General features: G+C 41.6%; 1 protein-coding gene across 2 annotated transcripts in view; it reads right to left on the reverse strand.

Moving 5' to 3' along the window:
- Positions 1-327: 327 nt before the first annotated feature.
- The window catches only part of WDFY1 (WD repeat and FYVE domain containing 1), a 71208-nt gene continuing 44464 nt past the window's right edge, over positions 328-27071 (reverse strand). Inside the window, exons 4-10 of one of the 2 annotated variants that reach the window (XM_021924041.2) lie at positions 25321-25433; positions 21847-21973; positions 20608-20713; positions 10126-10227; positions 7671-7801; positions 5843-5951; positions 328-3755 (exon numbers count right to left, since the gene is read on the reverse strand). In XM_021924041.2, coding sequence (XP_021779733.1) covers positions 3696-3755; positions 5843-5951; positions 7671-7801; positions 10126-10227; positions 20608-20713; positions 21847-21973; positions 25321-25433 — 748 coding nt within the window. In that variant the 3' untranslated portion in view covers positions 328-3695. The remainder of the gene's footprint in view (positions 3756-5842; positions 5952-7670; positions 7802-10125; positions 10228-20607; positions 20714-21846; positions 21974-25320; positions 25434-27071) is intronic. The other variant, XM_009183177.3, reaches the window with a different exon arrangement.

The following is a 27071-nucleotide window of genomic DNA, read 5'->3' on the forward strand; positions in this document are numbered from 1 at the left end:
CCCTGCACTATGCTGACAGCTACCTCAGGCAGCAGAGACAGTAATACCCACCTCCCTTACAGAAAACACAAATGACATGCTAGCACATTCAGGCCAGAGGCAGGAAGAAGGCGTGTGCTTTCAAGTCAGACAGACAGACTTCACAACACAAATTCTCTTGGTTTTCTCATCTGCAAAACGGGAGGAATAATGCCTTGCTCAAGTGTTGCCAGGATTGAGTAAGATAATGGAGTGAAGCACCCAGCACAGAGGGTGCTGAATAAATGGTTGCTACTGTTATTGCCCTACGTCCAGGCCGACTACAACAAAAGTGGTATTAGGCAAACATAGGAACAAGCAAGGAATGTTTTATTGTGTGCATTTTCTGGGAAAAAAAAAAAAAAAACCCACAAAAAAAGAACCCACAAATAGGAGCAAAGAACAAAGTTTTCTAGCATCTCTGGGATACACAGGGCACCGTATTTTATAGAAACATAGCTAGTACAAGAACAAAGTGTACTAATTAACATTACCCTTTGCTTCCCCCGTCAAAAAAGGCTATAGAGAAAAACACTTTAAATTGTACTCTAATACAAATGTGTTGCACAATTAAACTTCAGCTTACTCCAAGAGTTATTGTATTGTAAACTGCAGAAAACAGAATAGGCATTCAATAAATCTGCTCACAATTAACAATTAAGCAATAGACACTTGAATAAATATAGCATGTATTACTTATTTGTTAAGCCTCATACTTATGATGAGCAGATGGTTTATCATTAGAGTAACAGTTTTTTTTGTTTGTTTGGGTTTTTTTGTTTTTTGTATTTTTACATTTTAGGAGATACCATATCCAATAACGAAAGTAGAAAGTACTTTAATGAAAACTGATTTTAGAAAAATATCTCCTCGGGTCTGAGCTACTATGGTTATTTATTACATATTTGGGTCAGTTTCACCAGTTTAAAAATATAGGTACTAACAAACTGAATTCTTTCATGGGAAAACAAAGTGATACATTCTAGAGCAATATTATTTCTTTATGTTCTTTAGGTAGCAGGACAGAGCTAGGACATGGTAAACAGATTTACAATGTAATGAATAATTTGTTTCTACCTAATGCTCTAGGGGTATTGCTATCATTTGGACTAAGAAAGAGTAATTTTAAACCTTGTTTATAATGAAGAATTGGCATTTCCTTATCACATATGTACTAGATCTAAATATAAGGATCTTCTCTAATAGTCTGTATTCCTTAATCCCTGTCTGTACAAATTAGCCTGCATATTCAGGAATGGAACAACCAGTAAACTGTTACTTGAAGAACTAATTTAAATGACCCATTTAAGAGAAATGCTGTCAAAATAAGGCAATAATGATCAGCCTATCTGTACTTTTCTTCTGTGCCTACTCAGTAAAATTGAGAAAATAATATTTGCCCACTTCTATAAAAATATCACCCCATTTGCTACCTAGCATGTGAGAGAGACAAGACAAGCCTGTCACGTTTGTCTCTAAAAAGAAAAACGACGATAGGCCTGGTGGAGGACAAGCTGTACAGAAACATCTGCCTTTCCTTTTCTAAGATACGTCATTCCAATTCTTCCTTAAATATAAATTTCCTCCTTGATTTATATTAACCCCTTCGGAGGCACTATAATAACTTTATGTTCCCATGGAACACAGGGTTTTTCAAGAATTTCTTAAAATAAAAAAGGTTTGAAAGCTATGGAGTAAACTCAGCAGCTGTGAGATATTCTGTTCAAACTACCACAGATGTCAAACGGTCACATTTTACAGAAGTCAAAGGAAAACAAAACCACAGTTCTGCACTCTTCCACAGGGCAAGGAATTGATCATATTCTATTTTCCTTTCAGGACTTCATAAAATCCCTAGGATAGCACCTTTGTATGGGCTGAACCATTAACTGAACTAAAATTAATACAGGAAGCTTAACATTCAACATTGTGTTTGAACAAAACTTACCACAACTCAATTTTTCTTCCGAACTATGTTAGTAATATACATTTTGCAAATAGTCTAGAAAGCTTTTAAAAGAAATCTCTTTAGGTGATGTAACACGAAAACTCTAAGGAACAACAAAACTCTTCAGTCTTATTTCTGAAGATAAGTCAACATTGAATGCAGATCATTCCAGTACATGATGCGCCTGAGCCCTTTCCTTTCCTTACGTGTGTCACACAGCCATTAAGACATCTTAGTTTAATTGTCTCCTTAAACTTTTCAGTCCCTCTAAGACGTCATTATAAAACAGATTTAGTCCTTTAGTTTTACCATATGGAATGACCCTATTGTCTTGGTATGATCCCAACACAGTGATGCAGTACTGAGGGTTTTTTTTTTTTTTTTTTTAAATCAATATCCATTAGTAAGATTAGCAAAGATACTGTTGCTATCTATTTTTATATTTGTCCTTTAAAAAGGTAGGCCCTTCTCCACTTACTTCCATATCCCTAGAGAAATAGATATATGATGTACAGTTATCAGAAAAAATCACACACACACATACTGGAATATTAAAAGACAGGCTCTTCATTTCTTCTCTTCCTCATCCTGGTACACAGTGCCCAAAAGCTTTAGAAATGCCTTTATGAACAACAGCTTTTGCTAGTTCTTAGGAAAGCAATTTATGAGTTGGGAATTATTGTGACAGCTCTGGGTCACTAACTTCTTTTAATGAAAACATGAATAATACTAGTTATAACTCAAAGTCAAAATAGTGTAAAAGCTGTAGAGTGTTTTTGTGGGGGGTATATTAAATTGCCAGAATATTGCAGAGGCTCATCTTGGAACAACAAGTAGAATGCTGTTTCAGTCAAGAGGACTGGGCTGTTCCAGGCAACAGACGGATCATTTCGCATCACAATGGTGGCTGGGTTTCCCATCACTTATTACTAAAGGCAATGAGGAAAAGTCAGGCGGCTTGTGTGACTCCCATGTTAACAGCACCATAAAAAATTTTGTCCTCGGAATTTGGGGGAAAGGGAAGAATGTGGACTGCCTTGGTAATTAGAGAAATTTCACAACTTACTTAATGACAACCTCAAAAGTTCACCTGTGGCACACTGGCTGGGAAGAGAAACTATTGAAAAAAGCCAATGTGAAGCGCGGATTACGGCACTACCTGAAAATAACAGATCTCTTTAAGAAGTTTATCAGTAACTAAGTGTAGAGGATATTCACATACTGCTAGTTCATAGGGAAAGGTCTCTGGTTTCGTAAGTTCCTAATGCCACCCCTCAAGAAAGAGAGAACAAGTCTTCCTTCCCCCAGCTCCTGTTTTGACAACAGCCACAAAAGCCCTGGAAGGCCCCCTAGGCTAAGTGAAGTGTCTGTACTTGTGACTTGCTTTGAGAAAGTTCTAAGCGTTCACTTTTTTGACTTTTTGTCCCCGCTAAAACTCATTTGCTAGCTCATTTTTTCACTACATATTAGCTCGCTGTTCATGGGGAAGTTTCACTGAAGTAATTCCAGTCTTCAGGGAACCACTACGGATAGACCTTTCACATATTAGTCCCCATAGGTAAGTTCCACAAATGCCCCAAAACACACCTTTACATTTGCTTTCTAAAAATGTTGATTTGTTTGTAAGTGGCTACTGTCCATTCATGAGACAGCACTGTGGAGCTGCGCGGGAAGGACTTCATTTGGTGGAGCTGCTGTTCTTAGCTGTGGATGTCGCCCAGCTCTCAGATCAGTGTGGAGAAAACCCAGTTGCCAGACTGCAGCCCACCACAGGCGTCATGTCCCAGATCTACAAGGAAGGAACACGGAAAAGGCAGCAGTGATAACCAGGTCTAATGGCAAGAGTCAACACAGAAAAACAAATGACTGTTAAACCCGAAAAGGTGTCAAAATAACGAATTTTCTCATTCTCTTCTTTCATAACACCTCCTTAAGATTTATAGAAAGAGGAGAGGATGTGAAGAAATAGGAACACTTTTACACTGTTGGTGGGACTGTAAACTTGTTCAACCATTGTGGAAAACAGTATGGCGATTCCTCAAGTATCTAGAACTAGAAATACCATATGACCCAGCCATCCCATTACTGGGTATATACGCAAAGGATTATAAATCATGCTGCCATAAAGACACACGCACACGTATGTTTACTGCGGCACTATTCACAATAGCAAAGACTTGGAACCAACCCAAATGTCCATCAGTGACAGACTGGATTAAGAAAATGTGGCACATATACACCATGGAATACTATGCAGCCATAAAAAAAGGATGAGTTTGTGTCCTTTGTAGGGACATGGGTACAGCTGGAAACCATCATTCTCAGCAAACTTTCGCAAGAACAGAAAACCAAACACCGCATGTTCTCACTCATAGGTGGGAACTGAACAATAAGATCACTTGAACATGGGAAGGGGAACATCACACACCGGGGCCTATTATGGGGAGGGGGGGAGGGGGAAGGGAAGGCATTGGGAGTTATAACTGATGTAAATGACGAGTTGATGGGTGCTGACGAGTTGATGGGTGCAGCACACCAACATGGCACATGTATACATATGCAACAAACCTGCATGTTGTGCACATGTACCCTAGAATTTAAAGTATTAAAAAAAAAAAAAAAAGATTTATAGAAAGAGGCCAGGTGGCTGGGCACGGTGGCTCATGCCTGTAATCCCAGCGTTTTGGGAGACCGAGGCGGGTGTAGCGCTTGAGCCCAGGAGTTCGAGACCAGCCTGGCCAACATGGCAAAACCCTGTCTCTAGCAAAAAAAAAAAAAATACAGAAATTAGCCTGGTGTGGTGGCACATGCCTGTGGTCCCAGCCACTCAGGAGGCTGAGGTGGGAGGATCACCTGAGCCCAGAAGGCAGAGGTTGCACTGAACTGAGATCACACCCCTACACTACAGCCTGGGTGACAGAGCGAGACCGTGTCTCAAACAAAAAGACTTTTAGAAAGATAAAACAATGTAGTCCACTAAAATGTGAGTAAAGCATATAGGTAGTGTCTTTACACATAAAAATTACATCATAATAATGTTTTAGTATAAATTCAAATTTTTGTTTAGAAAAGCCCATCAGGAATATAAAATATCTCACAGTTTCACCACTGAAGAATGGTACTTAGGCCAGGCATGGTGGATCATGCCTGCAATCCCAGTACTTTGAGAGTCTGAGGTGGGAGGATCGCTCGAGCCGAGGAGTTTGAGACCAGCCTGGGCAACATAGTAGGACCCAATCTCCACAAAAAATCCCCCAAACATTAGCTAAGCCTGTGGCAGGCACCTGTAGTCGTAGCTACTTTGGGAGGCTGAGGTGGGAGGACTGCGTGAGCCTGGAAGGTGAAGGCTGCAGTGAGTAGTGATTGTGCCACTGCACTCCAGCCTGGACAACAGAGCAAGACCCGTCTCAAAAAAAAAAAAAAAAAGAGTGGTATTAAGTATAAAACACTTCATTTCAATTTATGTGTTAGTGACCCAGGGATTTAATTTTTAAAATGTGTGGTTATTCCTTATAATGAGGACGCATTCTGCCCAGGATGAAAAGGAACATTGGCAAGGGTAGGAATGTCTTGAGATGGGTCAGGGGTGAGGGCCCAGGTCAGCAAGGGAGAACCCTGAGGTGAGCTCCACCCATGGGGGTATACAGGGTGCCAGACTCACTCCACCAGACAGACACTGCAGAGGGAGGTGCCACTGGGATTGACCACCACTGAGTGCATGGAAACTCGCAGGCAAGCAATTTATCACTCAAGGTTTTAAACCGGCAATCAGTTGCTTATAAAGCTTGCCAATCAGAAAGAGTGACTGTCTCCTGGACATTCACAGCATAATGGGCAATCTCAACTGAGATGCTGACAGACAATTAGCCAGCTTACCTTTACAATGCGGTCGGTCCCACAGGTCACCATCAGTCCCCTGGCAACGTCCATGGACATGTGGGAAATGTTATGTTTTCCTTCATGAAAGGTCGCTAGAGAAGTCCGACTAACAAGAGAAAAGAGATCACTGAAAATGTTCTTGACTGTACCTAGAGCTAAGGGGGTAAGCCTTTTTAGCAACATAAAATAAGCAAATATGGCCAGGTGCAGTGGCTCATGCCTGTACCCTCAGCACTTTGGGAGGCCGAGGCGGGTGGATCACTTAAGGTCAGGGGTTCAAGACCAGCCTGGTCAACATGGTGAAACCCCGTCTCTACTAAAAATATAAAAATTAGCTCCGTGTGGTGGCACACACCTGTGATCCCAGCTATTCAGGAGGCTGAGGCAAGGAGAATCGCTTGAACCTGGAGGTGGAGGCTGCAGTGAGCCGAGATTATGCCACTGCACTCCAGCCCAGTTAAGCAAGACTCAGTCTCCAAAATAAAAAAGCAAATGCTTATTACAGTGTTAAAATTTGCTCCTAAAATTGTGGCTATGGTTTTGAAAACTAACTTTATAATTTAATGATGACAGAAAGCATGATAAATCACAAGACTGTTTTATAAAACTCCCAAAATAACTGTTTTTTTTTTTTTTTTTAAACTGGAAAGGCTGATACATTCCTAGATATAAAAACAAGAATCTTCAATATAAAAGAAGAACTGCATTGGATAAAATCATAGAGCATGGGCAAAACATTCATCAGAGAGCTGCAGTTTTCCCTGAAACCTCTGCCATGCACAGGAGCAGTGCCTCTTACAGCACCGGCTTCAACTCTGCCCCAAAGCCCAGCTGCCCCAATCCCATCACTAGTTCATTTACCAACACCAGTTGTGATGCACTAGCTTTCCAATGTGGACCTCTGCCAACATTTGCCTCTGCTGCTTTAAAAGATGATTCAAAGGGAAGGAAATAAAATGGTGGTTCTGTCCTAATAGATTTGCCTAAAAATCAGTGCAGAGTGGAGTAAACAAACAGATGTGTCTTACGCACAAAGAGCAATTTAAAAATAGACCGCTAGGCCAGACTTTTGTGAAAGAAAGAACATTGGTCTCTAGAGTTTTCCCAGTAAATTTACATGCATGTGTGAACAAAGGTCTAGGCACTAGATACTTCTATAGAGAACCAGCTCAACCACTGCCATCCACAGGTGCATGGACTTATCCCTGGATGGCAGTCGGTGGGATGTGGAGACTCAGGATGTCCACTCAGTTACTGGACCATGTAACTCAGCATTCCTCACCATGTTCAGGAGAAAGCTGCCCAGTCAGAGGGGCAGCTTCAGATACACAGCGGTGTCTTAAGTCATAAAGCTAGGGCAGGTCCTTTCTTCAAAAATGGCTTACGGGCCAGGCACGGTGGCTCATGCCTGTAATCCCAGCACTTTGGGAGGCCAAGGTGGGCAGATCACTTGAGGTCAGGAGTTCGAGACCAGCCTCACCAACATGGTGAAACCCCATCTCTACTAAAAATACAAAAATTAGCCAGGTGGTGGGGGGCACCTGTAATTCCAGCTACTCGGGTGGCTGTGGCAGGAGAATCGATTGAACCCAGGAGGCAGAGGTTGCAGTGGGCCAAGATCACGCCACTGCACTCCAGCCTGGGGGACAGAGCAAGATTCTGTCTCAAAAAACAAACAAACAACAAATAAAATGGCTTAGGAAATTCAGGAGAAACAAACACATGGCTAAACATATCTGTATCACTTCTGAAGCTCTTCACATTTCAGAGAACCATTAGACAGATGTAATAAGAGGCAATGAGACAAAAATATGCAAACACTCACTCTTCGTCTTTGATGGACTCGTAACAAGAATCACACACCCGGACTTGGAACTCGAAGCCCATGACTGGGTAAGTTGAGCGCTTGCTGCTGCACTTCCCGCAGACAGCCTGCCCGCATTTCCTGCAGTGATGCTTCACGGGTGACCGGGAGGAGGAAAACAGGGTGTTAGCTTCTGCCTTTTTGTTTTTTGTTTTGTTTTGAGACGGAGTCTCACTCTGTTGCCTAGATTGGAGTGCAGTGGCATGATCTCGGCTCACTGCAACCTTTGGCGCCCGGGTTCAAGCGATTTTCCTGCCTCAGCCTCCCGGGCAGTTGGGATTACAGGTACCTGCCACCACGCCCGGCTAATTTTTGTATTTTTAGTAGAGATGGGGTTTCACCATCTTGGTCAGGCTGGTCTCGAACTCCTGACCTCATGATCCACCCACCTCATCCTCCCAAAGTGTTGGGATTACAGGTGTGAGCCACAGCGCCCGGCCTAGCTTTTGCTTTAAAGCACATGGTTTCCCTCTGGAGTAAGGGAACAGGAGTGGGGAGGATATGCCTTGAATTGTAATCACCCAATTCAATGTATCAATTAACGCTCACAAAATAGACAATTTTGACACTAGTCAAGGATTTCCAAAAAACCTTGCTGCACTGGTCAAATGTTGCTTTTCATTCATTCATATTATCTGTCTACATGTTAACAAACAATACTATTAACACCAAATTTAGTTCATTTAGGAGCCTAATCACTGTAGACTGGGGAAAGAAAAATTTATTCCTCCATCATAAAAAAGGCATTATTATTTTAAATAAGTTTTATTTATTTTTATAGAGACAGGGTCTCACCATGTTGCTCAGGCTGGTCTCAAACTCCTGGGCTTAAGCCACCCTTCCACATTGGCCTCCCAAAGTGCTGGGATTACAGGCGTAAGCCATCACACGAGGCCTAAAATAAGTTTTAAATGCACTATGCTCTCATTAAGAAACTAATGCCCATAATCATATGTTTTGCTATATTTTAAAATCTCTCAAACTGTGATTCTGGAAATAAGCCTCAAGAACATTACAAAACAGTCCAATTATTATTACTGATTTTGACATATTCTTTTACCACCAACAGTTTAGTGACCAGCACCTCTTCTCTCTTAACTGTTAATAAATGGGAGTAAAATCCATTTCTCTGTGCTTCCTTTAGAAGTAGGGAATACGTCTATTAATTATACTGCACTAATTACCATCAGCCTTGCATTGTGAGAACTTGGCTAACGACAGACAGAACTCAGGTGCTATTTCAGAGCTTTATAATGGTCTGAGCACTAAAATAATCCCCTTCTTGCCTGCCAGTCTCATATGAGACCTTACTGTGGAGTAGCTCTGTAAAACTTTTCAGAGTTTATTTATTAATTTATTTTTTTGAGATGGAGTCTCGCTCTGTCACTTAGGCTGGAGTACAGTGGCGCGATCTCAGCTCACCGCAACCTCCGCCTCCCAGGTTCAAGTGATTCTCTGGCCTCAGCCCCCCGAGTAGCTGGGATTATAGGCGTCCGCCACCACACCCAGCTAATTTTTGTATTTTTAGTACAGACAAGGTTTCGCCATGTTGGCCAGGCTGATCTCAAACTCCTGACCTCGGGTGATCCACCCGCCTCGGCCTCCCAAAGTGCGGGGATTACAGGCCCGAGCCACCAAACAGGGCCAAAAAAATTTATTAACACATACAAACTTTAGGCTAATCTCTCATAGAGGTGAAACCAATAATAAAAGGAATAAAATCAGCATCTTTTTTACTTACCTGCACAAATTCATATTTACCCTGAGTGGTTACCTTCCAGGCTGCTGTGGAAATGGGTTTGTTTTTTGTTTTTTTGTAGAACTTTAGTATTACAAGAATCCTTGAAGTTAACAGCACCTTTGAAATCTACAGGCTATTTGGAACATATTTCTTTAATTTAAAAAATTTTAAAAACAGTACTCAAAACATGCTTAATAAAAATGTTCCAGGTATGCTTATAAGGGAACAATTTAAAATAATCTAAAACTCATAGGGTCAGGCGTTCAAGTGAGGACTAAATTATTACTTTTTATCTGTTTGTGACAACATAAGGTATATATAACTGTATGACCTAATTTATTCCAACTTTGTTCTTGGCTAGCATAAAACACTGACTTTAATAAGTAACAGTATTAAACTGAAAGATCTTTTATCTATTTAAAAATAGGCTCTCAGGGGTTTCTACGCACCCCTGCCTTTCCAATACAGGACGAGCAACGGAACAGTGAGGTAACAGTCTCACTGGCCCCGGGAAAGGTCTTCCTCATTATTAGTCACACAATGATAAAGACACAGAAAATGTAGGAATTAATAGCATTTGCAAAAACAAAGTGTGATTCGAAAAAGCCCCAGATTAAGTATGCAAATAGTGAAATACACAATCAAGCCAGCGATGACTCAACAGTGGCTACTCACTTGTCTCAGCCCCAGCGTCTTGGTGTCCCACATCTGCTTTATGTTCCAGAAAAAGGGCTGCTCACATTTCTGACAAGAATCACTTTCCAACCACTGAGGAGCCTGGGGGAGCAGAAAGTCAAAGCCAACATCAGTGTGTCTACGTTTACCTCCGCGTTTCAAAATTAATACGACAGTTCTAGACCTTGCCAGGGTTAGTCTTTCTTTTCTTCTTTTTTTTTTTTTTTTTTTTTTTGGTCGCCCAGGCTGGAGTGCAGTATGTGATCTCGACTCACTGCAACCTCCGCCTCCTGGGTTCAAGTGACTCTACTGCCTCGGTCTCCCAAGTGGCTGGGACTACAGGCATGCACTACCATGCCAGGCTAATTTCTGTATTTTTAGTAGACTTGGGGTTTTGCCATGTTGGCCAGGCTGGTCTCAAACTCCTGACCTCCCAAAGTGCTGGGATTATAACCGTGAGCAGCCATGCCCAGCCAGTAAGTATTTCTTTTTAATTCCACAAAATATTCTAGCTAGTTGTCATATTCAATATTATGTTTAATTATTCAATATTATGTTTAATTGTGTGTGTGCAGGAGGGTCTTTTTTGAGCCAGGGTCTCACTCTGTCACCCAGGCTAGAGTGCAGTGTCGTGAACGTGGCTCACTGCAACCTTGACCTCTCAGGCTCAAATGATCCTCCTGCCTCAGCCTCCCGAATAGCTAGGGCCACAGGTGTGTGTCACCATGCCAGCTAATTTTTTATTTTTATTTTTTTTGTAGAGACGGGGTCTCACTATGTTTCCCAGACTCATTTTGAACTCCTGGCTTCAAGTAATCCTTCTGTCTCAGCCCCACAAAGCACTAGGATTACAGTCATGAGCCATTGCACCCAGCCTTAATTGTGTGTTAAGTAATCATGACAATTTTAGCCACGGTTACAGGGTTGTTCAATTTGTAATCTACAGATAGGAGGGAGTAAATCAGTTTTTATTGTGAACCCTTAAGGGTTGTCTTTATGTATTTCTTTTTTATGCTGGAGATGTTTGAACTCTAAATCCAGTTGAGTAAAAACCCAATGCATGCAGCAGAATCTGGTGACCTACCACTGGGAAAGGCTTGCAGGGTCACAGGTGACTAATAGAAGAGATCCGACAAAATCCCATCACCTAGTTGCTCTGGGTAGGGACGATGCCGGCAGATTTGCCACCCTTCCCTTCCCAGCCACAGCAGCAGGTCCCTCCCTCCTGGGGCCACACAGGAGTCCTGCAGCCTTCACTGGGCAGCAAGCTCTGGTTTTGTAGATCTCGGTGCACGTTTCTTCTCCCCTCTAACCAGTGAGTTACTTTTTGGTATTATTCATCTTGATCTATCCACAGCCTGTCACACAGTAGGTTCTTAATGCATTTTTGTTGAAACAGAGGAAGCAGTCTCAAAATTAATTTGTTAAAAATCTTAGAAAATAGTCCAAGTGTGGTGACTCACGCCTGTAATCTCAGCACTTTGGGAGGCCGAGGCAGGCGGATCACCTGAGGTCGGGAGTTCAAGCCTGGCCAACACAGTGAAACCCCATCTCTACTAAAAATACAAAAATTAGCCAGACGTGGTGGCGCACACCTGTAATCCCAGCTACTTGGGAGGCTGAGGCAGAAGAATCACTTGAACCCAGGAGGCATAGGTTGTAGCGAGCCAAGATCGCACCATTGCACCCTAGTCTGGGCAACAAGAGCAAGACTCAGTTTCAAAAAACAAAACAAAACAAAAACTTAAAAATATTTCTCTAAACAAAAAATTACAAACTATACCCAGTTCTAAGACAAACCTGTTAAAAGCCTGTTTAGGCCGGGCGCAGTGGCTAACACCTGTAATCCCAGCACTTTGGGAGGCTGAGGCAGGCAGATTACCTGAGGTCAGGAGTTCAAGACCAGCTTGGCCAACATGGTGAAACTCCATCTCTACTAAAAATACAAAATTAGCCAGGCATGGTGGCACACGCCTATAATCCCAGCTACTTAGGAGGCTGAGGTGGGAAAATGGCTTGAAACCAGGAGGTGGAGGTTGCAGTGAGCAGAGATTACACCACCGCACTCCAGCCTAGGCGACAAGAGCGAAACTTCGTCTCAAAAAAAAAAAAAGCCTGTTTAACCCCAATCACTTAACATTATATAGGTGCAACAAAAATAGATAGAAAACATTTTTTCTAAAATACATATTAATATATTTGGTGGTTTGAATGATGGGTGCCCCTAGTTCTTCATTTTGTCTCCTATTGCATCAAAACTTTTGGCCTTCCTATTTCTTATTTTGGATCTGTCACTAGAAATATTTCTACATATAACAGACATTAGAAAGGTCTTTTTTTTGGGGGGGGGTGTGTGCAGAAGGCACTCACAAGTAGACTGAAACAGGCTGAGATAGAAGAAAGGTTTCCTTAAATAACTGGGGAATGTTGGAGATGAGAAGGGATGAAAGAAGAATAAAGAGATGTGTATCTATGTGAGAAAAAATATTTTCTTGATATAGAATTACTTCTTTGTTTCTGTGATCAATAGAAGGCAGGTGGTGATGGAGGCTGCGGCTGTGTGGGGATACTACCTGGGGACACTGGCCCTAGGAGAGATGCAGCAGGCCGTGCTGCCAGGGGCACAGGATATTTAATTGCCAGAAGAAGGAAAGTAAGTATAACTTCCTAATCTTACGTCTGGGACATGCCCAAGTGTAACTCTCGCAAAACCGCAGTCACGTGGACCAAAAAACAGCACACAAATGTGTTCACTAAGCCATCTCCAAACAACTCCAGTAAGAGTTAATGTGCTTTAAGGACGATACAATGAAGGCTTTAATGGAAAGAGAACAATAGATGAAAGTTCGTTCCAATTTATACTTCCCATACTTAGCAGCAGGGAATTCGATGTTTAATGTAGTGCACAAAAATGTTAAGTGTAAAAAAGAACTGATTTGCAAACTTGCCCATTATTGCTTAGTGCTTTAGAAATTTACTTCTTTCTTTTGTCTCCAGTTAATGGCTGGATTTTCTATTTCCCTTGACCACACAGTGTCTGTTAGGTATTACTTAACACAAAAATCTTAAAACAAACTTTACTGGTCTGGAATTCAGAAATCTGCTCTCAACCAAAACACAGGGAGGATTAAATTTTCTATTTTTCTTGAGCTAAAATTTGGTTTAAAAAAAAAGAAAAATCACTGAAAGAAATGTCTGCATCTTCTCCCCCCTTAGCCTCTCATTTATGACATTATTGGCCTGGTTTGATCCACAAATTTTTAAAATTTGTTTCCTAGGACATAACAGATTAAAGGGACTAAGGTGGGTAGAATTGAAGGCAAGAACAGTTTCAGGAAAAACGTTCTCAGTCCTACATGAAATAGTTTCCTACACAGATACAAAATTGTATTATCATGAAACACGCATGCAACATTTGTGGTCAGAATGGTGAGCCTGCATCAAGAAATTAGTAAATTACATTAAATTTACACTTTCTTTTTTTTTTTTGAGACAGGGTCTCGCTTTGTCACCCAAGCTGGACTGCAGGGGCACAATCATGGCTCACTGCAGCCTCAACCTCTGGCTCATGCGATCCTCCCTCCTCTCAGCTGCCCTAGTAGTTGGGACTAGAGAGATGCACGACCACGCCCAGCAAATTTTTTGTACAAACAGGGTTTCTCCAAGCTGCTCGGGCTGGTCTTGAACTCCTGGGCTCAAGTGATCTGCCTGCCTCAGCTTCCCAAAGTGCTGGGATTACAGGCATGAGCCACTGTGCCCAGCTGTACATTTTCATCAAAGTGATTGTCTTCATAAGGGGCTGGCATTTGAATTATGTTTCAATCACCCAGAGCACTCCTTTAACACAAAAGGCCTCTATCTCCAGCAATGTCTGTTAAGCAGTACATCAGTGGATTTCCTAACATTTTAATGTTTTCAAGTGACTCAATTTCAAACAAGGATTTTAAATATATATACAGATAAGCCATTTTTAAATTATCAATTTTTTTTTTTTTTTTTTTTTTTTTTGAGACAGAGTCTCATTTTGTTGCCCAGGCTGGAGTGCATTGGCGTGATCCCAGCTCACTGCAACCTCTGCCTCCTGGGTTCAAGTGATACTCCTGCCTCAGTCTCCCAAGTAGCTGGGATTACAGGTGCCCACCACCACACCCAGCTATTTTTTTGTATTTTTAGTAGAGATGAGGGTTTCACCATGTTGGTCAGGCTGGCCTCAAACTCCTGACCTCAACTCATCTGCCTGCCTTGGCCTCCCAAAGTGCTGGGATTACAGGCATGAGCCACCATGCCTGGCCTAAATTCTCAATATTTATTTATTTATTTATTTATTTATTTATTTTATTTGAGATGGAGTCTTGCTCTGTCACCCAGGCTGGAGTGCAATGGCACAATCTCGGCTCATTGCAACTTCTGCCTCCTGGGTTCAAGTGTTTCTCCTGCCTCAGCCTCCCAAGTAGCTGGGATTACAGATGCCTGTCACCATGCCTGGCTATTTTTTTGTATTTTTAGTAGAGTTGGGATTTCACCATGTTGGCCAGGCTGGTCTTAAACTCCTGACCTCAGGGGATTCACCTGTCTCAGTCTCCCAAAATGCTGGGATTACAGGCATGAATCACCATGCCTAGCGTCTCAATTCATTTCTAATAGTCACAGCTATAATCACCAAGTCTAGGAGTCAGATCTCTTGCCTTCAAATCCTGGCTCTGCCACTTGTCAGCACTGTTCTCAGGCACGTGACTCAACCTCTCTGTGCCTAGGTTTCCCCATCCACTGTTATGGTCTGGCTCTGTGTCCCCACCCAAATCTCACTTAGAATTGTAATAATCCCCACGTGTCATGGGAGGGACCCAGTAGGATGTAATTGAATCATGGAGGTGGGTTTTTTCCATGCTATTCTCCTGGTAGTGAATAAGTCCCACAATAGCTGATGGTTTTATAAAGGGGAGTTCCCCTGCACATGCCCTCTTGCCTACCATGTAAGACATGACTTTGCTCCTCCTTCATCTTCCACCATGAATGTGAGGCCTCCCCAGCCATGTGGAATTGTGAGTTCATTAAACCTCTTTCCTTTATAAATTACCCAGTCTAAGGTATATCTTTATTAGCAGCATGAGAACAGACTAATATATCTGTAAAATGGGATAACAGTAGTATATACCTCATAAGGTTGTGAGGATTGAGTTAATATTAAGTGTTCAGAATACTACCTGGCATACAGTAAGTGACATCTAAGTCCAGGCAATGTGCCAAGTGTTTCATGTTTTTTTATTTTACTTAATTTTCATATGTCCTAGGAGATACAGAGCAACAGTATCCCTATTTTACAGGCAATGAAACTGGCTCAAAGATTAAAGCAACTGTCAATGAGTAGACGCAGATCCTGGGGAGATCCAGGAGTCCAGCCTGCATCTCTGTGTGTATCCCTATGCTCCACATAGTCTCTGCGTACAAGGCCTATCCACTTCTACATGTGGTGGTCTCCAAACATGGTCTTGGGCTATGGCAACCTACAGATCTGAGCTCTTGCCTCAGGAAGCATGATTCTGTTTAAGGGTTTAAGAAAGAATATAACTTTGACTGGGCACAGCTGCTCACATCTGCAATCCCAGCACTTTGGGAGGCTGAGGCAGGTGGATCACTTGAGGCCAGGAGTTCGAGACCAGCCTGGCCCACATGATGAAACCTCGTGTCTACTAAAAATGCAGAAATTAGCCAGGCATGGTGGCACATGTCTGTAGTCCCAGCTACTTGGGTGGCTGAGGCACGAGAATTGCTTGAGCCCAGGAGGCAGAGGTTGCACTGACGAAAATATATGCTTAAAAGAATTTAAGAAAACAAACTAAAATCAAAATCAGAAACAAATAGCTTTTTAGAACATATCTTAACATAAGAGATACCCTAACTTTATTTCGTTTAATACTCAGAATATAGCGTTACACTATAAGCTAACATGAGCCATCCTAATATATACGTATTATCTAAGGAGAAGCTTTCGTTTTGTGCTGAGAAGAGCAAGAGAGAGTACTAATTAGGTATTACAATTGCATTACTCTCTTTTCCACATCTTTTTCCACCTGCCGAATCTGAACAAAGATATGACAAGAATAAATTCCATTGTTCTACTACCACTAATTGCTGTACTTGTCACATTGCACTAGTATATAAAATGCTATACATTCTGTAATCTACTAATTTTAAAATAAAGTTATCTTTTCAAGAAGATTCACTCTCTCTAATTATTGTTTCTTGCTCATATATATTTTGTGCCTACTTCCAAAAAATGATCCCTTATCATGATCTGGCAGGGAGGCAAATCTGCTTCCAACTCGACAGCATAGTGGCTGAAGCCACAGTGGGTAGTAAATGCTCCAGTTAGTATTGACAGGGGAGAGAGAAATTCCAGGCAAGCATTGCAGAGCTAGAGGATCTGGGACCAATCCTCTATGCCCTAGTCTAAGAAAGTCCTATAAACCCCTAAAGGCTGGGCACCGTGGCTCACGCCTATAATCCCAGCACTTTGGGAGGCAAGGCGGGCGGATCACTTGAGGCCAGGGGCTCATGACCAGCCTGGTCAACATGGTGAAACTCCCTCTCTACTAAAAATACAAAATATTAGCCAGGTACCAGTATGGTGGCATGAGCTTGTTGTCCCAGATACCTGGGAGGCTGAGGTGGGAGAATCACTTGAAACTAGGATGCGAAGGTTGCAGTGAACTGAGGTCTTGCCACTGCACTCCAGCCTGGGTGACAGAGCTAGACCCTGCCTCAAAAAAAAAAAAAGCCCAAAAAACCCTAAGGCCAGGTCAGAACCTTATAGATTACAGCCTGTTTATCCTTGCAATACATTTTCTCAGTTATTAAAAAACAAACAAAAAAATCTACTAAAAATAATGCATCTTTTTGACACAACTTGCCTTCCTATCTCTTCTACAGATGCAGTGAATTGTGCACACAGGAAACGCCTTGATTGATGGGACTATTTTTTCTTTCCCTAGATATAGAAATACACTCCACATATGAACAGACATTTCTCAAAAGAAGACATGCATACAGCCAACAGACACATGAAAAAATGCTCATCATCACTGGCCATCAGAGAAATGCAAATCAAAACCACAATGAGATACCATCTCACACCAGTTAGAATGGCGATCATTAAAAAGTCAGGAAACAACAGGTGCTGGAGAGGATGTGGAGAAATAGGAACACTTTTACACTGTTGGTGGGATTGTAAACTAGTTCAACCATTGTGGAAAACAGTATGGCGATTCCTCAAGGATCTAGAACTAGATGTACCATATGACCCAGCCATCCCATTACTGGGTATATACCCAAAGGATTATAAATCATGCTGCTATAAAGACACATGCACACGTATGTTTATTGTGGCACTATTCACAATAGCAAAGACTTGGAATCAACCCAAATGTCCATCAGTAACAGACTGGATTAAGAAAATGTGGCACATATACACCATGGAATACTATGCAGCCATAAAAAAGGATGAGTTTGTGTCCTTTGTAGGGACATGGATGCAGCTGGAAACCATCATTCTTAGCAAACTATCACAAGAACAGAAAACCAAACACCGCATGTTCTCACTCATAGGTGGGAACTGAACAATGAGATCACTTGGACTCGGGAAGGGGAACATCACCCACCGGGGGCCTATCAGGGGGGGGGGGGAGGGGGGAGGGATTGCATTGGGAGTTATACCTGATGTAATGATGAGTTGATGGGTGCTGACGAGTTGATGGGTGCAGCACACCAACATGGCACAAGTATACATATGTAACAAGCCTGCACGTTATGCACATGTACCCTAGAACTCAAAGTATAAAAAAAAAAAAAAAAAAAAGACATACACTCCACAACGATGCACTTCGAAGGCAGGAATCCCACTTCTACTTTCTAAATACTTTTTCTAAAAGAATTTACCAATGATAAAAACAGCAGGTTAAAAATCTAAGTTGTGAAACCCTCGGGAAAGCCACCAGCAGTGCTGGGCACCAATGGTCTCCTCCCCTCATCATCCAGGGAATACAGCCTCTCTCTCTCTCTGAGTTTTCTGCTCTCTCAGAGTAAGACTGAAAAACAATAGGCCAAGAGCCAGGAAACAGAACAGTATACTAGCTGTTCTTGGTGCATATAACTAGTAGCTGATAAACATAAAACACAGTTCAAATAAACCTTTGAAAATATAGTATTATACATCCTATTTTACACACACACATACACACATTTTTTAGAGTTTTACTCATCACCCAGGCTGGAGTGCAGTAGTATGATCTCGGCTCACTGCAACCTCTGCCTCCTGGGTTCAAGTGATTCTCCTGCCTCAGCCTCCCAAGGAGCTGGGATTATAGGCACCCACCACCATGCCTGGCTAATTTTTATATTTTTTAGTAGAGACTGGGTTTCACTATGTTGGCCAGGCTGGTCTCGAACTCCTGACCCTCAGGTGATCCACCCACCTCAGCCTCCCAAAGCGCTGGGATTACAGCATGAGCCACTGTGCCAGCCACATCCTATACTATTGAGCCAATGTATCTGCATTTCATAATAAAATATTCTAAGCCTTACCAAATATTTTTTAGAAAATTCAAAAAGAGATACAAACCAGAAATTTGTAATCCAAATTTCCTCTATTTGACTTGTCTTACAAAGTTACAAAAAAAGTCTCACAATCAGTAAGTCTCTGGATTATGGATTGCATTTTATTATTTATAGGGTAGTCTATTTCTTCCACTAGATTACAAATTTCTTGTGGCAAGTATCTTTGTGTACGGTAGCCATAAAGTCTGTAAATGACTAATGTCACCATTTTAAAAAAACAGACGAAAGTCCCCTTCATTACTTCTACTGGAATATGGTAAAAATGAAGGTTTAATTAATGAGAATCAGACTCACAAAGAATCAGAGACAACACAAAGCAGACACATGTGCAGGGATTGGTGGGAATTCTGCATCAACGTAAAATGTCTGTTACAATGTTGCACAGCACACTGAACAACATGTTGCCATAAAGGACAGGATCCTGAACAGATCATGTGATGCCGTACAACATAGTAGGTATTGCAATGCAATATCAATAAACCATTTATTATATAAATTCACTTACATTTCCCGACTGTACGGACACCCTCTAGGTGCCCAACGAATATTTTCAAAGTTAAACTGTAAGTCATTAACATCCCTTATGGTCTAAAATCTTCTTTGGAATCAACTTTTTTTGCTAACAACATCATAAGTTATAGATGCCACTTAGAAAAGACAGATAATGCCAGTGCAGGCAGAGACGAGAATGGAAACCTTGATTGGAAATCATTTGACAACATCTATAAAAAGCCTTAAGAATGTATATATGCTTGGACTCAGAAGGTCTATTTCCAGAAATTTGTCTGAAATAAATAATTGATCAATCACACAATGACAAGGTCAAGAGTATTCACTGCAGCATTCTTCAAAATATTTAAAAAAGAGGATATACACAGTGGCTCATGCCTATAATCCCAGCAATTTGGGAGACTGAGGCAGGAAGGTCACTTGAGCCCAGGAGTTTGAGACCAGCCTAGATGACACAGCAAGACCCTGTCTCTACCAAAAAAAAAAACAACTGAAAAACAAGTTATGCATGGTAGCGTATGCCTGTAGCCCCAGCTACTCAGGAAGCTGAAGTGGGAGGATCGCTTAAGCCTGGGAGGTTGAGGCTGCAGAGAGCCAAGATCATGCCACTGCACTTCAGCCTGGGTGACAAAGCAAGACCCTGTCTCAAAAAAAAAAAAAAAAAAGAGAGAGAGAGATTGTTTAGACAATTAGACTATCTGTCTAAAGAACTGGAAGACAACTGAGAAGTCATTTCATTCCACAATTCCACTTTATGTAGGAGGGAACAGATACTTAGAGAAATTAAGGCACTTAACCAAGTAAGGTCTCACAACTAGTTAGTGGCCCACCAAGTTAGAAATTAGGCCACCTGAAAAGAATACTATATCGACATGGCCTCAGTGAACTAGAACTCAATGGGAAGTAAGAGCAGAGCAATGGAAATATATTTTCCTAGAAACATGTCAAGTGTTTAGCTACGTCCCTGACAGCAGTCACTAATGCCTACCGCAGGGTTTCCTACAGGAATGCTACGGGACCACAATGGTGCTTCAGAGGACCTCTGTGCAGTCCAGATCCCTGGATATGCCAGAAATCTGTCTCAAAGTGTTCTCTCAGTGTATTGCTCAAGGCTGAGAACCAGCCTAAATGCTGATTGTATATACTGCATGTCACTGGTAGAAACTCTCAAATGAGTAGAGGAAGGAAGCAGTGCACAATGACACAAAGGACCTTGTCAGAAATAACCCATTAGCAGAAGGGGAAGTTGGGACTGTCTGCACCTGGACCGGCATTTACAGCTCACTGGGTGAAAAGCCAAGAAGCCAGGTTCTTGGCGGGGACTCTCCCGTTCGGCCTGGACTTGCCCTTGTCTCTTACCTCTTCTCTGCTAACATCCATGTTCCACACTGCAATTCCGCCGTCCGAGGAACAGGAGACGAGCTGCCTGGTGAGCTGAAGGTAGCACAGCGACTGCACCTTGTCACTGCAAACAGCACACACAATAGTCACTTGTCTCCATGTGGAAAAACACGGGAATTATCTCATTTAGGCTCAAATCGTTCTCCTCATTAAAACCAGCAAGTGGTATTTTACCACTGACTATCCAGCATGGTAAAATGAATTCTAGTATAAACTTTACTTGGCATTTTATAACTCATAATACAGAATGATACTTTCTATAAAACATACGACTACTTTCAAATCAGTCATTAAGAATTGTAGGCCAGAGATTTGATGAGGGCTATGGTTTTCGGGACCAATCACCATGATTTCCCTTTCAGATGCATAAGATTTATCTATTTGTTCAGAAACAAAAAAGAACAAAGGAGGTATAACACCCTTACTGAACACAATTCATATGAACAAGGAGTCCAACACCACAAAGATCGCTAGTGTGCACAGACACACACACAGATGGGGTGAAGACCTCTGTCCCGCCTGCGTGCCTGTCATACTGCCCTTTAGGATGCCCAAGGAAACAAGCTCTTGGCCTGTTATAGTGTACAATATGTTTCCTCAGCTAATTTTCAGCTTGACTGTGATTACAGTAACAGCTGCAGTCTAGCCAAAAAGGAAAGAAAGGAAAGCGGGGTGAAGAGGTATTTCTTTTTCTTTCAGGGATAGAGGGCAAGGTCCTAAATATACAATGGTATCACTCAGGTGAATTCCACTGTCAAACTAGACATTATTTCTCAATTCAGTATCTTTTAGAATAAAAAAACCAAAAACAAAAAACAAGTTAGGCTCCCAGCTCAAGAACAGCTTAGCATCATGTTATATGCAACCTTCCATGGTCAAAATCCTCACCTGCATCTCTGTTCTATGCCTGCCTTAATCAGATATTTCAACGGGGTGACTCCTTAAGAGAGAAAGTGGCAAGTGCTCTTTGGACTAAGAAGGAAGAAAGCCCTGTACTCGTGTTTTGTTATTGTTTTGCTACTAAACATCAGACACTTGGGGCTGACAGAAAGCAGTTAAAAGTGAACTGAGCGCTATCAATGATAATTGCCATCTTAGAAGGTGGGGTTTGCAGAAAGTGTTATCAGACTACTAATGCCTTTCACTAGCTCCCCACTAACTCGGATTCTTTCCCCACCCCCACAGGCGGTCACGCACTGATGGCCCTGAAGTAAGAGCGTCCGGCCTTTTCTTCCTCCGATGTCCCACATGATGATGCTGTTGTCAGATGCTCCTGAGAAGAGTAACCGCTGAATAGGGTCCCACCAGAGGCAGGTGACACTACCTAGGGATTTGTGAGAGAGAGAGAGGGAGGCAGGGGAGAGGGGAGGGAGGAGAGGTAAAATATAACTCTACATCAGGAGGCACACATTTGACAGCTGAAGACCAAACTAGGATCAGTTGAGTCTTCAAGCAAAAAGGTACCTTCGTGGTGTACAACGGGTCATTCAACCATGCCATCATGAGTCATACAGGAGACACAGCACCATTATCCACAGTTGTAAGATTAGAATTTTCAGTTGTGCATCAAACTACTTGGGGCTGGGCATGGTGACTCACACCTATAATCCCAGCACTTTGGGAGGCTGAGGAGGGCAAATCACTTGAGGCCAGGAGTTCGAGACTAGGCCTGGCCAACATGGTGAAACCCTGTTTCTACAAAAACAAACACAAAAAAACAAAAATTAGCTGGGCATGGTGGCGGGTTCCTGTAATCCCCGCTACTCGGGAGGCTAAGGAGGGAGAATTGCTTGAACCCAGGAGGTGGAAGTTGCAGTAAGCCAAGATAGCGCCACTGCACTCCAGCTTAGGCAGACTCTGTCTCAAAAAAAACCCAAAAAACAAAAAACAAAAAAAACTGCTTGGAATACAAAGATTTTTAAAGAAGTTTTTCCTTGTTCTGTGCCAAAAATTACAAAGTAGCTTACATATGAAATGTTCAGAAAAAGTTACTGGGAAAAAAAAATGCTAGTAATATTTAGTGAGAAAAACCAGTAAAGTTTACTGTGTCCAACCTACACAAGATAAAAAATCTAGATTATTCTGGGTCTCTGGAACCTTTCAGGTGTTTTACCCCAAGATGTCTATGTTTAAGAAAATTAAGTACCACAGAAAAAAGTCTGTTGTACACTACACAATTATGCCAAGTAATTTAAGTGAAAAATCTGAACTTCCCATTTCATACTTTACATTGGCTAACTTATCGAATTTGAAACCCTTGAGGAAATCTTTCTTTCTACATACAGGTGGATCTTTCAGTAGATCCTTTCCCTGTTCATCGACTGCTGTTTGTCTAGAAAAAACATTATCAACTTAGTAAAACTGAACCAGCCACACAAGCTAATAATAATTTTGGTAGGTATACAGAGAATTAATGATGCCATATTCAAAAGCAAATAGAAACTACTTTCTCACACACACTTTCCAAAAACAGAACAAAAGTAGAAACAAAGAAATATTCTGCAAAGGCTTCAGGGGTTAGTTTCACATGACTTTTGACCCTGTGTAATCTGTGTGCCATCCATTTCAGTTAGAGGCCTAAAAGCAGATAAATACGGTCTTTCAACATGAAAACTACTAAGTAGTTACCAGACCCATTCTGCCTTTAGCAACCCTGAAAAAACTGACGAGCCTGGGGGTCATGAGAGAATTAGTCATAAACAGAAAGTGGTTTCTTCACGGGCCTCTGCTTTCCTGCCCAAATCCATTTTAACTTGCTGTTCTCTTTTCTTCTTTTCCCCTACAGGGTCCTTGATTTGATATACTCTATTTCACCTAAATAGATTACATAGAAAGCACAGTGTACATTTATTATAACTTGTTACAACTAAAACGCTAACTATGGTCATAAATAAGTTCATCATTAATTCTTTCAGCAACTCCCCTGTTCTCCATAAACCAGAGGGCCTCAAAGCTTGTATTTTGTGACACATATCAGAATTTGATCTTGTGATCGGTATGAAAACTTCAATCCATTACAGCTTAGCATCTGACACAGTTTAGACATGTGTCCCCTCTAAATTTCGTTGAGATACATATATATATATTTTTATTTTTATCTTTTTTTTTTGAGATGGAGTCTCCCTCTGTCACCCAGGTTGGAGTGTAGTGGCATGATCTTGGCTCACTGCAACCTCCACCTTTCGGGTTCACGAGATTCTCCTGCCTCAACCTCCCTGAGTACCTGGGACTACAGGCGCCCGCCAACATGCTCAGCTAATGTTTTTTGTATTTTTAGTAGAGATGGGGTTTCACCATGTTGCCAGGCTGGTCTCGAACTCCTGACCACAAGTTATCTGCCCACCTCAGCCTCCCAAAGTGCTGGGATTACAGGTGTGAGCCACCGGGCCCGGCCTCTAAATTTCATGTTAAACTAATCCCCAGTGTTGCAGGTGGGGCGTGGTAGTTGGCTCATGGGGGTGGATTTCTCACGAATGGTTTAGTGCCATCCCCTTGGTGCTCTCCTTGAGATAGTAAATGAGCTCCCTTGAGATATGGTTGTTTAAAAGTGTCTGGCACCCCCAGACCCGCACTCTGGCTTTGGTCATGTGATGTGCCTGTTCACACCTCACTTTGTATAAGCTTCCTGAGGCCCTCACCAGAAGCATGCTGGTGCCATGCTTCCCGTACAGCCTGCAGATCCACGAACCAATTAAACCTCTTCTCTTTATAAATTACCCATTCTTAGATATTTCTTTATTGCAGTGCAAGAATGGCCCAATATAGCATCTAATGAAACCTCTTTATTACATGTGTGTATGTGGCGAGTCACATACAATCAACGGACTTTAAAAACCCCTCCACAGAGCTTCACTAACCCACTGCACTACAGAAATGACATTCCACCCAATAATTCTTTCCCCTCAGTGCCTACGCAGGGTAGGTTTCCCAAGCAGAGGCTGAACCAGCCCACACATTCCTTCTAATTGTATTTATCTAATACAATACTAATTGTATTGCTCAGGGGCTTAGAAACTGATAAATATTTTTAAAGTAATAACAACAACTCTTCCAAAGGTTTTACCAGTTAGAAGTAATTTTAAAGGTCTTGTCAACATGATAACTTATTTTATTTTTATTTCTATTTTTTTGAGACAGAGTCTCACACCCTGTCGCCCAGGCAGGAGTGTAGTGCCGTAATCTCGGCTCACTGCAACCTCTGCCCCTGGGTTCAAGTGATTCTCCTGCCTTAGCATTCCAAATAGCTAGGGGTGGGATTACAGGTATGTGCCACAATGCCTGGTTAATTTTTGTATTCTTAGTAGAGAGGGAGTTTTGCTGTGTTGGCCAGGCTGGTCTTGAACTCCTGGCCTCAAGTGGTCCACCTAATTCGGCCCCCAAAAGTGCTGGGATTATAGGTGTGAACCAATGTGCCAGCCATAACTTAATTTAAAAAGGTAAGCAACATAGAAAGTATTATCCACACAAGCAATTTAGAAGGGATTTTGACAATATGAAATGAACCCATCACCCCACCTTCGCTTAGTTTTCACTCTGAATCCCATATCCGGCAATCAAAATGAAATCTGACAGATCATGAGGAACAGAGCATTCATGAATCCACATAGAGGAGAACTGAATTTGAATGCCCAAGTTAGGCAAAAAACACTCTTGGGTGATATTATAGCCTACCTTCATGTCCTTTGAGGGTTGTGATGACTGAACACGTGTTCTGTTCAAGCTTCAGCAGGGTGATATGCCCAGAACAATCACCAACGAAAGCATACTGAGTGTCAAAGTCATATCTGAGGAGAAGCAGTCAAGGATGTAGAACAGAAATCACCTGAAAATCCTCTCATAAGAGAGACACGAGCATTAGTCAAAGTTAGTTTCCAAAGTTAGAAAACATGCATTTTAAAGAGAATAAGCATATACCTAAAACTATAACAAAAAAGGAAATACCCAACTGAAAATCATGCAATATGTAAATACTGAAGGTAAACATTAAAACAGCTGTTATTACTGAGAAAGTTTATATTCATTCATTCAACAAGAACTCATTGAGTGCCTGTTACTATATCAAGCAAGATCCCAGGAACTGGCAATGAAAAAAGAGCTGGTAGTGCAGACACACACAAAAACAAGTAGACATAATCAAGTACAATAAAGTGTCAAAGAGTGAAACTGATAACTACTGGGCTGGGTGCAGTGGCTCATGCCTGTAATCCCAGCACTTTGGGAGGCTGAGGTGGGCAGATCACTTGAGGTCAGGAGTTCAAGACCAACCTGGCCAACATGGTGAAACCCCGTCTCTACTAAAAATACAAAAAATTAGTTGGGTGTGGTGGCACACGTTTGTAATCCCAGTTACTTGGGAGGCTGGGGCAAGAGAACAGCTTGAACCCAGGAGGCAGAGGTTGCAGTGAGCTGAGATGATACCACTGCACCACTCCAGCCTGGGTGACAGAGCCAAAAAAAAAAAAAAGAAAAGAAAAGAATGCCAACTACTGAAAACAGCAAGAAAGCTCTGAAACGTAATGGTTATTTATGAAATATCTCTGGAAATAATGCAAATCTGACAGTAAATACAAGACATGAATCCATGTTTCTTTTGGCCTAGAAAATTTAGCTATAAATGAAGAGGATGATTCACTTTAAATTACTGTGGATAGTTCAATAATCCAAAATGCAGTTGTTTGTGGCGGTAGTACATTTAAATTTAGAAAATATATTAACTATTGGTCACAACTCATTACTTTCTCAATTTGTGGCCATAGATATTTCTGGAAAACCAGAAATTTATACACAACATGTTAACTAGTATTTATAATATGAAAGCTATTTACAACAGGATAACTATCACTCTTCCAAAACACAGTCAAAAAGAGCACGGTAAACTAGGGCATGACTGTGACTCTGTGTCATTTTCTACAAATCCATTATCAGAGGCCTAGCACATAACAAAAATGCTTATGTAGCACACACTGTATCTGAGTATTTTTTGCTTGTTTGATCCTAAAGTATACGGTACTATTTTAAATATCTCACGCTGTGCATTCATTTGTAGCAAACATTGTAAAGAAAGGCTTTCAATGGATGGAATTTTACTGTGCCAGACATTCAACTCTGAGAGAGAAACTACCACGGGGTGTCTGCCTGTTGTTGATAACCTTGATCTTGCCATCACTAAGATACACAGCAGGCAGGGAGATTCTTAGGGAAGGGCGAGCTCTACAGGAAGCAAATTCCATGTAGTAGCAGGAATTTTTTAGGCAGTGATTTTCAGCACTTTGGGGGATCCTGAGCCATCTTTGAGAGTTTTATAAGGATTATGGGTCCTCTCCACACACAAAAAAGCATTAAGCAAAAGTTTTGTGTAAAACTCCTTGTAGCCCATTTAGGAACAAACCCCAAGGCTATAAACCCTGAATATTCAATATATA

Source organism: Papio anubis, chromosome 10 (genome assembly GCF_008728515.1).
Source record: "Papio anubis isolate 15944 chromosome 10, Panubis1.0, whole genome shotgun sequence".
Lineage (NCBI taxonomy): Eukaryota > Metazoa > Chordata > Mammalia > Primates > Cercopithecidae > Papio > Papio anubis.